The sequence below is a fragment of the Daphnia pulicaria genome, chromosome 10 (genome assembly GCF_021234035.1).
Source record: "Daphnia pulicaria isolate SC F1-1A chromosome 10, SC_F0-13Bv2, whole genome shotgun sequence".
Taxonomy (NCBI): domain Eukaryota; kingdom Metazoa; phylum Arthropoda; class Branchiopoda; order Diplostraca; family Daphniidae; genus Daphnia; species Daphnia pulicaria.
Window position 1 is genome coordinate 5,458,110 of NC_060922.1, and position 11,349 is coordinate 5,469,458.

The following is an 11,349-nucleotide window of genomic DNA, read 5'->3' on the forward strand; positions in this document are numbered from 1 at the left end:
CAACGCAGCGGAAGCGGTCAAAACTCAAAACGGTTGAAATAACCTATCAACAATTTTAAGAATGAGAAATTCCGTAAGATAAATAGACGGTTCTCGGCAAGTGCCTTAAAAAAATAAAATGTATGGCTGATATGATTTGCAGTTTTCAATTCAGCCTGTTTGTGTGTTGTTAGGAGAATCTTTAGTCCTTTTTTAATTTATGAATTTTTTTATGTTCTAGTTAATTTTTTTTACTCATTATAATTTTTTTTTGTTTATTTATGAAACAATCTTTTTTCGAAATCGCAAATCGGCCGGCACGCACGGCAGCGCAGCATTACATCCAGTTCTTGTCGGTGGAGTTCTACGGTCGCCATAACGGCGGATTATCGATATCTTATAAACAAATCATGACAAAATGGCTAATTAGAATATTAGTGTCGTCTGCTGCTTTCGATGCTTCGAAACTCGAAAGTTTCGAAAACATGAAAAACTATAATTCTTAATAATAATTAAGAAAACTGAGTGATCATGTTTTTGAAAACGTACCGTGGCTGCACGGAAAACAGCACAACAAATTAAATTACTTAAATGTGGACTGTGGTCGTCGTGTTAACTCTGATGTCACGTCCCTTTATAGTTTCGCTCAATACACACTCCTTGCTGTTTAACAGGTAAATTAAACCAAAAATACAAATGGGATGATTATAGGAATATGGGATCGTAAAGAAGAGTTAAAATCTGTTCCACAATTGTGAAATGTTAGTTTCTGACTAGCATCTTTCATGTAAGCCCTCTGTCGATGCAGTACAGTTTGTTTTCACTATCATTTTCATTGTGGAGATTTGAGGCCAAAGCCAATCTTCGTAACAACAAGATATACAAGTTTTGCTTGTGCTAGCATTGATCTGAAATCGCAACAATTTCAGTGTCATTGCAAGGATAGCTAATGATTTTTGTTACTTTAATCCTGTGACCTGCTAGATATTTTAATGATGCATTACTTGAACAAATGCAGTGCATTAAATGGTAACCTTTGATTCTCACATTTATTAAAATAAGAGTTTACCTACTGTCTCGTTTTCAACTTTTCCACATTTGTTGTTTCTGTAAATATTTTTCGTAATACATTTTTAATTTTTCATTTAGATAAACCGAGACAAACATAATCCTGATTGGAGAATCCAATGTCGATCGAGTTACGTGTTTCCTCTTCCCCTATCCTTAAATATCCTCGTGTACATCTATGTGAATGTGGGTGTATTCACGAGGACTCCCTTTTTCCTACCCTGCCTGGTGTATTCAACTTTTCTACGGATGGAGCACTTGCTGATGCCTGACCGTATTTCCCAGGCTTAAAGGTAGGACAAATTTATCTCTATTCTTAATCTTTGACTGTTTGGTGGCGTTGATTGTAAGTCGTAAAGTACGGAGTACGATTAGTCCAGAGCTAGTCAGGCTGTTGACTGGAACTGTTTTCTCTCTCCGTTTTCGTTTACTCAGTCAGGGATCATAAAATTAGTCATTTGTAGAACAGCTTCCGATCAGGCCTGTTTTGTTACATCACATCTTTGTCTGTGGGTAAACAATCAAATTTGAAAGTATTTTCATTTTTACTAGTTTACTAGTTGAACTTAAAACTTTATGACTAAGAGGACTGCAGTCCTGCACTGGCAATTCCTGGTTTTTTGTTAGTACAACAAATAAGAGGTAGTCGTATGCTAAAGAAATAAAAACGAGTTATTTTTTTTTATGAAATGTTTATTATCAGAATCAAATCTTGATCAATCAGGACAGAAATTTTAGTTTAGGAGATTTTTGTTTTGCATCAGGCAGTGAACCAGTGATCCTCGTGTTTCAGGGAAAGAGTTCCGAGGTGTTCGTTGATGCGGAACTGTCGACCACGACGGATCCAGCGGATTTTCAGGTTTTCGTAAAAGATGTTCCATTCGTCGTGATCGTAGTTCATGTCGACGTAAGCGTCCACCATCAAGTCCGGATAGGTGCGATCGCAATGCTCGCGTATCTTTTTGACGTCACGATCAAATAGGATCAGCTCCACCAAAATCGGGTCAAAGAGAAGCACTTCTGTCGGATACGAACGAGTCCAGGGCCACGGGCGAACCGGGCAATAAATGACGGCCACTCGATTACCTCGAATCACTTTGGAGAATCCGGTATTATCGGCCGTTTCGATCTTGAGTGTCAAGTAATTGTTCGACAACTCTTCCACCAGCTGGAGCAGTTCGCGACGGAATTCCCCGACATCCGGAATATTAATGCTGTCGCACGGCCCTCGAGTCAGAATCTTTTTGCTCTGCGTCATCTCCAAGTTTTGTCGGTATTCCTTGACGCTGAAATCCAATTTGTAAGTCGAGTCTTGTTCAACAATTTCCTCATAGTGGAGTTGGCCATTGCGCGGAAGAGGGTGGGATTCTCGGTAAAGGTGTTCCAGCGCGTTGAGTCGTTCGCAAAGTTCAGTGGCGACATCGAGAGTGGCGTAGATTTTGTTAACTACCATTTTACCGCCAGGTACTGCAGCAGTCGCTTGGGTGATTTTGAGAATGGCTCCGTGATGCGCATCTGGTTTGCAGTAAATGCTGAAGTCTTTCGAGCGAATCGTAAATTTTCTGAAGAAAGTGAAGTAAGGCGACATTTTTCGGACAGTGAGTTTGTTTTGAAGTTGAAAGGGTTCGAACATCGACAACATTTGGAATTGCACGACTGTAGCCAAGCTTATATAGACTTTGGTGGTGTTGCTCGAGTGTGCAAATCAATTTTCCCCATGTATTTCATTTTTAACTTTTTAGGCTTGTTTTTAATTAATTTTATTTTTGTTGGGATAATAGTATCGTAATTAAACCAAAGTTGTTCAGTGATACTTGATTTAATTAGGGTCCCGCAAATTTTTTAATTTCAAGTTTTCGTCGATCGTTACTGTATTACAGTATTAGACTTGTGAATATGACGCATTTTCAGACATCAATCCGGAGTCAATCCGATACCCGGAATCCCATAATTACATAGCGTTATAGAGAAAATACGATCATACGATATTTTAAATAATTTTATTCGTCAAAATATTTTTCAGTTTTCGGTTCCGAAGGAAATTCAAAGCGTTTTAATACCGTTATTTCTTTAAATCGGCGAGCATTTTTCTGACGCCTCCATCTGTCGGGGGAGAATCGGGTAAATGGTCACTGGGGACTTGGATTCCGTTTTCGTCGGCAACCCAGTTGACGGCGGTGTTATCGAGAATGGAGTCCGAGTAGGATTCGCGGTTAACATTGCCAATATCCTTTGGTTTCGGTCCAACTTGTCTTTGGCTGCCACTCTCGGAAATGCTGCCATTATTTATAATTAACAGAAGTTTGAAATGATTTATATTTGTTACCTGAAAGAGTAACTACCGTCGTCTTTTTTCTCGGTGACTGAGAGATCGCCATCTATTGGATTCATCTCGTATTTTAGTTTGTGCTCGGGCATTGGGGAAGGTGTGGGAAAATGTGCGCGGGTTTCTCTGTTTAAATTTGCATTACTAACGACTTTTAGACCGTCGGTGCCATCTAGATTTGTGCGTGATAAAATGTTGTGATTATCAGTCTTCATTCGTTTGTGAGCCGGAATCGGATTAGGATGAGGCTCAGGGTCTCCCCTTTTCCAAGGCGGAAATATATTACCAACCGCACCGCTATTACCGCTTTATAAAGAGTGAAATTTTATCGGCACGACACCTTCGTATTTCCGTTCGATTTGTTTTTGACTTTCTTCCTCCTCCCGCTTGACGCTGTATGCTGTGATAACCGCCTATTAATTGTTGAGTGATTTAACTTTGCTCTAACTTTTTATCACTTTCAAATCTAAGTTTCTGGCTGTCGCTCTCGTCTAATTCGACCGGGGCAGTGTAAGTGACGACCAGCAGACCCAAAAATAAAACCATTTTGCTGAACTAAATGCAACCATTAAACGTGCGTTAAAATGGGTGTCAAAATTTTTCAGAATAAGGGAGAAAATGTAAAGTAAAAAAAAAAAAAGTTGGTATGGTCTCGGAACAAAAATGACTTACGGTACCATTCTCAATGTCTTTCTCTCCATTTTTTCGTATGTTGTTGATTAGGCGCAGGCTTTTGGCATACTTGTTGATTTTCATTACTTACTCTTCGTATTTATGTACATGATGGTATACTCTGTGTGCCAGTCGAATTAATACGGCGCAAATATTGATATTGCAGAATTAGGAATGCCCGTGCTTTTCTGTGTTTGTTCAGGTGTTGGGAGACTAACATAGTCGACGACATAAGGTTTGATAAACTGACCTAATTATACAATCTGCTCCTATTTATTCAACAAACTAAAACAACACGGCTGTTACCGATTACCCAGTATATTCAGATATACATTCATTATTCTATGCGAGTTTAACGCCAGGCAATCGTTCCTATACGTTTCAAACCTACTAAGCTACGAAGGCTAACTAATGTAACATGGCAGACTAACGAATGGACTTGGCTGTTTGTTTAATACTATTTTCTAGCGCACTTTGTTATATGAATCAGCCAACTGATTAGTTGTTACCAAGGCCAACCGGTGCGGTTTACTTGGGTAGCAGCAGTAAAACTGTAAAACTGGTTCTTTGCGTGCAAAAAAACGAGTAGAAAACAAAACAATGAAATGCAAATCATTGACAGTTGTTGTCTGCGGGCACAGAGTTAACAGTATAGATGATAAACAGATCACATCACAGCTCACCCAATCAAGAATATTTGATTGCCCAACTGAGAAATTAATAGAAGGGACAGGGGGAACGGACACAGACAATGGATGTGGCAGCTGCTGCGTGATTCTGGTGGATTTCGTATTCGGGAGCAATTGGAACTGGGACGGGCTGGGCGTCAGGAGCGGCGACGGACACCTCAACGGGGAACTTTTCAACGTTGACTTTGGTCGGGTGTTGGGCGGTCACCTGGGGCGTGATTTCGGAGACGGTGCGGGCGGAAGCAATTGGGGCTGGAGCAGCAACAGCTACTGGTACGGGAGCGGGAGCTGGAGCAGAGATGGGTGCAGGGAAGTCGTACTCGATCTTGACTGGTGCCGGCAGGGCAACGGGAGCAGCAACCGGGACTACTGGGGCTGGTGCTGGGGCCGAAATGGGAGCGGGGAAGTCGTATTCAATTTTGACTGGAGCGGCAACAGCTACTGGAGCAGCAGCAACAACAACTGGTGCTGGTGCTGGGGCAGCAATTGGTGCAGGGAAGTCGTATTCAACCGTAATTGGTGCTGGTACCGCAACGGCTACTGGGGCAGGAGCTGGAGCAGGAGCAGATACTGGAACGGGGAAATCGTAAGTGATTTGGGGTTGAACGGCAACCTGGACGGGCTCAGGGACGGCGTAGGTCAGGGCAGCCGGGTAAGGGACTGGGGCAGCGGCGGCATAGGCCACGGCAGCGACTCCATGGGCACACGGGACGGCCGGGTTGACCAAGTTAGTCGGTGCGGTCGATGCGGCGGCAACCAAAAAAGTGACCAAAATCTGCCAAAAGGAAATCAGTTTATGAAATTAAATCAACATTTTTTAAAGAGCGTTCATCAATTATAAAAATGTTAAAGATGAAGATGTTTTTTATCGAAGAAGTTGTCTCTTACCAAAGGGTTCATTTTCGACTTGAGACTGAATTGAGAACTTGTCGGTAACTGACGATTGAACTAGGAGCTACGATCCATTTTTATACGGCAGTAGTCGTTGGGCGTTGGACTAACCTTGGAGACGCAAATGCTAGCAGAGATGTTGCCGGACATTCTTCGTCTTCTCTTTATTCTTATTTCTTTTGGCTTCCATCTTTCCTACCTGGCTATAACTCCCCCACAATCCCCATTTCTTTGATTCAGGTGGGAAAGGAGGAAAACTGGTCTCCCACCCAATTAATGGTATTCGTTCGTCCAAGGCGTCGCCCTTGATCTGAAAGTTGCCGATTCGTCTGTCGTAGAGTCTTCCCGTGTGGCAAGGTCGCTACCTGGCGGCTTCACTGCACAGCCATCCCTTAGTTTTCTTTTATTGCTGTTTCCAGTTCCTCTTTTCTTTTTAATTTGAAAGAGAAGAGATAGACAGCGAAGTGGCTATCCAGTTTTTTTACTTTTGGGTGTGCCCCAGACATCAACATATACCAAATTTCATAGGTACTGTCCATCAATCAAACTCTCCGAAATGCTGGCTCCTATACGAATTATTTCGGCTGGCTTTTACTTGCATTACAGATACGTGGATAGGGATATCTCATTTGAAAGTCTATACAAAAGGTTAACGACCCCAAAACATTATTGAGTAAGGACATTTTCGTGTATCTAAAATTCGATTGTTGAGAGAGTTAAAAGAGAATTAAAAAACAATCCTAAAAACTATCCTTAACAAATTTAATTTCTCAATTGTCGCACACACCCAATTTTCAACCTGTGGGTTAGAGAATTCTTAAAATCCCGTTTCTCTTAAATTTCGTTTCAGTTACTAATTGCAAAATCTGTGCTTTAATTGTACTCGTTTTGCGTGATTATTTTCAAGAGACGAAGGACGATCCGTTCAGTGATGCACTGATGGGTTGGGCGAGTTTGGGCGTTTTCTTCTATACGCACGGTCACAAAAAATTCACGACAAGGTTCTGATCTGGAAGATCTTTCAAGGCTATAGCTCAGCCCCGCAACACGTGTGACATTCTTGAATTCGCATTTACAGGGGAAACAAACTGGCAACACGAAGCCCAACAAATGTGATTATTAGTTAGTGATGCGATAGTTAGAGAAATTTCGAATTAAATTTTAACTATTCAATTATTACCGGACTTAAATATTATGAGTGTGCGTAATATTTTATTTATATTTTTCTGCTTATTTAAAATAACGAGATACGATTGATCTAGATTTAAAGTTTGTTAAATGCCGGTCTTGCTCAGAAAGAATAGGTAATCCCTGGATGATGTAAAAAGGGACATTGGTGCCCTTGTAAGTCCAGGAATTGGAGGACGACACATAAGTAAAGGTGTGGTTGTTCCATATGCACGTAGTAACTCTGAGCTATATGAAATGGAACACAAAAACCAGAAACAGTACACACTCTTCTCATCTTAGCTTCTACGACTCCTCTTTCCACTTCAACATGCAAGTCGTAAGTCGATCAAATGATTTAATTGATTTCACGCTGATATTTATACTAATTTTTTAAACAATTTTCAAGATCGCCGTCCTCTTGGTTTGCTTGGCTGCCGCCAACGCTTTCGTCATCCCAGCCACCACCTTCGTCCGTGCTCCGGCCCATGACAGCGCCATCATCAATTCCGATCGTCTTGGTGGAAACTTCGCCTGGTCCACTGTTGAGGGCCACGCCTACGCCGCCGTCACCCCCGTCGTCCAGCGCGTCCTCACCCCGGTCGGAATCTCTCACCACGCCGTTGCCACCCCCTACTACGGTTACCCAGCATACGGTTATTCCGGCTACCCTTACGGTTCATTCGTCGCTCCCGCTGCCGTTGACGCCAAAGCTGGCCAGCCCGTTTTGGTTGCATAAACAAAATATTCCAAGATGTACACAGACTTTTTTATCCGTTTATGTCAAAGTAAAAGTAAACAAAACCTTGCGGTTAATGTTTGGGCAATGGGAGCTTGGGATGAAGAAATTGTGCTGTGTTTCTTTCAGTAAAGCAAGATTTGCATAGAAAGGTGATGAAATAGTTCATGAATAATTTTACGACAAGAAGCTGCCATACTACGACACACTTTGACATGAGTATCTGAAATTCCAGTGAACCAGTCAGTTCACCAGCAAAAAAACAGCTTCTAGTCCTGGCAAAAGCCAGAAAACAATGTAAGAAGAAACATCAACAATTTATCATTTCAGGAGACTATAACAGGTATGGTTTAAGTCAATACAACCACAGATTACAACTAACCACACATGTTATTGAAATAGATCTGTGCATCACACAGGGTAATCAAGAGTTTGCAGTCAGCAGCATACTCAGTAGCCTACTCTTTTTTCTAAAGACGAAATGAAATCCTTGAAGATGTCTTGGAGCTGTTGTCACTTTGTCCAACAGCGTCCTGGAAGAACTGCTACTTTGCATCACCACAATTTAAAACATTCCAGCCACAGAGTTCCAGCACAGCATATCCTTTACAGATATGAGCTAACTACAACATTTGATATAAATTCACAGGTACAGGTTGTAGATAATGTAGAAGAACTGGAAAAGAAATAGAAATTGGTTGCTCTAGTACTGCTACTCATTCACCTTAGGGGCCATATTAGGGATTAATTATTCGGCGATTTTTCCGCAATTAGCCAATTAGGTAATCATTTGCTAAAGGAATATGTTGGATATCACTAAGTGGCTAAAATTATGTCTGCTAGATGGCGCGAGTGTCTTCGTTACTCAAGAGTCCAGACGAAATTCCGCCATTTCCTAAGACACTGATTGGAAACCATCAAACCACATGTTTAAAACGTATCGTTGGATTTGATACTTCTTAATACGGCGTACTTTTCTTTCTGGACATTTTTATTCGTAATAATGGTAATTGCTCTTTGGATTCTTGGATGTGACTGTGTTAATTATTTGTGTGAATTTAGGTATTTATCTGGTAACAGCCTATAATTTCTACATGGCAATTTCATCTGATCATGTGGCCTGAGCTGGGCCTGAGCAGCTGAACATTTTGCCAAAATGTCTCTTTTTCCTGTACCAGCTTCACGTTTGTCACAAACACTTCGGGTAAATATAATGTTCAACTTTCTAACTGTGAGACTACAGATTTAGTTAGTGCCTATCTTTTCAACCTATTTCAGTTGTGGAAATTGAACCTTGGTAAAGCTTGCAACTGTACATTCCTTTGCAACATTTATTCTGAAGGATTTTGTAGTTTAAGTTAACTTCAATCATTTATGTTTTGTTGTTTGAGAAATTGTTGCTTCATGAGTTTTTGTTTTTTAAATAGGAATAACGTGCTGGTGGAGTTGAGCTTTCCGTTGCTGCCCAACATAAATATGGATTTGAAGCAGCCATCTGATAAAGGGTGTTCCTCTTGCTACCTGTACTGTTGTGTGTTTCATCACACGAAGAAACACTTAGCTACAATTGAAGTAATTATTTCAATCAACTTTCTAATTGTATGGCTCATTGGAAAGTGTGCCAACCGTAGATTCCTTTGGAACATTTATAATGATAATTCTTAAGAGATTGCATAGTTTAGCTATACCTCTATCATTTTTGTTATAAAGCTAGTTGAAGTCTTAGCTTCACCTTCTTCTTGGTTCCAGTCTAAATCACACATGGATTTTTTCAGCCAGTCTGTTGCATTTGACATGTACAATTTTCTTAATGGTAAACTTATGATTTGGGTTAACTCTTGTAAATAACAAAGTGACATTTATTTGTCTTTTCATTGACATCATTTCCACTGATGCTGAAGATTAATTAATTTAATTTTGGTTATAGGTTTAGCGTTTATGTTCGCGTAGTTGCTGTCCGATGTGGCACGTTGTTGCAGCCTATGCTGGTGAAAGATCTTACTACATCAAGTTCAATTGGCCGTTCCTTGGTGCTGGTGTCGTGTTACCGAAGTTGCATCATTATTTTTTTAAATTGTCATCGTGACTTGCAGTTTACCGTTTATAAGTTCAGAAGCAACAAAAACAAACATGGGATGCTATGTCAACAAATAATAAACATGTTTCCGGGATTGGGGAAAGGAAAGTGGAGGATGTTGGAGGGGGGAAGGAGGATATTTCAAGTTTGAATTAAAATTCAGTTAAACTATAACCTTACAAATGTATCCCTACCAATCAACCTCCAAACCCCACGAACATAAACCTTCCAATCCTTCAAACCCCAAAAACATACACCTACCAACCCTTACATTTATACCACCTTACAAATGTATCCCTACCAATCAACCTCCAAACCCCACGAACATAAACCTTCCAATCCTTCAAACCCCAAAAACATACACCTACCAACCCTTACATTTATACCACCTTACAAATGTATCCCTACCAATCAACCTCCAAACCCCACGAACATAAACCTTCCAATCCTTCAAACCCCAAAAACATACACCTACCAACCCTTACATTTATACCCATAACCCTATAAACCAATGTTAAACCTTAACCATATAATTTCAATAATCAATAAAAATAAATATATTGCATAAAACAATTTTTATTATTTTTTTAAAATGTTCAAAAAATTCAATAAACAGAGCGTCCGGTTCAAAACGTTTTTCTTCTGTACGAGTTAAACGCAACCCGCCACCACCGCTGCGGCAATGAGACAAAAAGCGATGGTTTAGTTTTGCGGAAATCTGCGTCAGTCAAGTTACAAGTTTTTCTAACTCAACAACTTTTATCGAATTTTGCATCTAGTCTATTAGTGCAAATAGTGATCCTATGTGTTTGGTAGTTAAGAAGATGGTTGTTTAAAAACAAACAATGGTGAGTTTTTTTTTGCTACTCAGAACACCCCATTTTTTTTTTTAAACAACCATTTTCTTAACTACCAAACACATGGAATCGCGATTTGCACTAATAGACTAGATGCAAAATTCTACGCGAGTTGTTGAATTAGAAAAATTTGTAACTTGACCAACGCAGATTTGCGCAAGCAATAAACCATGGCTTTTTGTTTCATTGGGTAGTGGGTTGCATTGTTTAACTCGCACATGCTGTTATAGGACATGTCTACGGCCCCCAGAGATATTTATCTGGACCGAGAAGAAGAGAGAAGTACGAGGCAAGTTTTACTGGGGAGATGTAGTCATACTAGGCTTCCGGGTTAGACTCATGACCCTCCAAAAGTTTTCATCGGATCATGCGCCTTCCAAGTCCCCGTTCGACCAGAGCCCTCCCCTCCTCCTGGTTTCACAGCGGGTGAGTGACCACCGGCGGGCGTTGGTTAGTGGTTAGTTAGGGAAACGGGGCCAGAGAAAAGAAGGGAACCCAGATATGCACTTTTAATTTAATCTAACGATTAAACAATTTATCAGTCTTGGATTGCAGCATTCTCTCGTTGTTTTCACCAGTGGATGAAGCCTATGACAGTAGCGAAGAATTTCCCTGTAAGCAGAATGCACATTTATTTGGATGACAATAATATTCAAACAAGATTGTAGCAGCAGAAAACAATACCTCAAATAAAGATGGCCTGCTTAAAAGGGAGATTCAAGAGTAGCAGCCAAAAGGTTACACAAGAGACCTTGTTGACTTTCTTGAAAGGACATGACTTCTCATAAAGTCTGCCATGCAAATTTAGAAACCTGGAGTTTAGAACCTGTAAATAAAAAAAGAAAAATAAGTCATCTTGTTTATAATTTGTGTCATCAGTTTGC

The 11,349-nt window shown here is 40.4% G+C and overlaps 3 protein-coding genes and 1 long non-coding RNA gene across 6 annotated transcripts in view; 1 reads left to right on the forward strand and 3 right to left on the reverse strand.

Moving 5' to 3' along the window:
- Positions 1-11,349, reverse strand: part of LOC124314826 (LIM domain only protein 3-like) — a 347,499-nt gene that overhangs the window by 317,697 nt on the left and 18,453 nt on the right. The gene's annotated exons all lie outside the window — the stretch shown is intronic.
- LOC124314558 (endocuticle structural glycoprotein SgAbd-3-like) lies at positions 3,110-3,438 on the reverse strand. Its single transcript, XM_046779753.1, has 2 exons — positions 3,374-3,438; positions 3,110-3,323 (listed from the first exon to the last, which is right to left on the reverse strand). The coding sequence occupies exons 1-2, from the start codon at positions 3,436-3,438 to the stop codon at positions 3,110-3,112; spliced, it is 279 nt and encodes a 92-aa protein (XP_046635709.1).
- LOC124314793 (skin secretory protein xP2-like) lies at positions 3,742-5,728 on the reverse strand. 2 transcript variants are annotated; one of them, XM_046780160.1, is made up of 4 exons: positions 5,623-5,728; positions 4,051-5,509; positions 3,832-3,928; positions 3,742-3,773 (listed from the first exon to the last, which is right to left on the reverse strand). In XM_046780160.1, exons 1-2 carry the CDS (start codon positions 5,632-5,634, stop codon positions 4,763-4,765), a joined length of 759 nt encoding a protein of 252 aa, XP_046636116.1. In that variant the 5' UTR covers positions 5,635-5,728; the 3' UTR covers positions 3,742-3,773; positions 3,832-3,928; positions 4,051-4,762. The 2 variants fall into 2 exon arrangements, with proteins under 2 accessions (XP_046636116.1, XP_046636117.1); XM_046780161.1 differs by having other exon boundaries at positions 4,046-5,509.
- LOC124314916 lies at positions 8,809-9,983 on the forward strand. Of its 2 annotated transcripts, none has more exons than XR_006911329.1 (3): positions 8,809-8,888; positions 8,959-9,103; positions 9,459-9,983. It is a non-coding gene; the product is annotated as an uncharacterized LOC124314916 (long non-coding RNA). The 2 variants fall into 2 exon arrangements; XR_006911330.1 differs by having other exon boundaries at positions 8,821-8,843.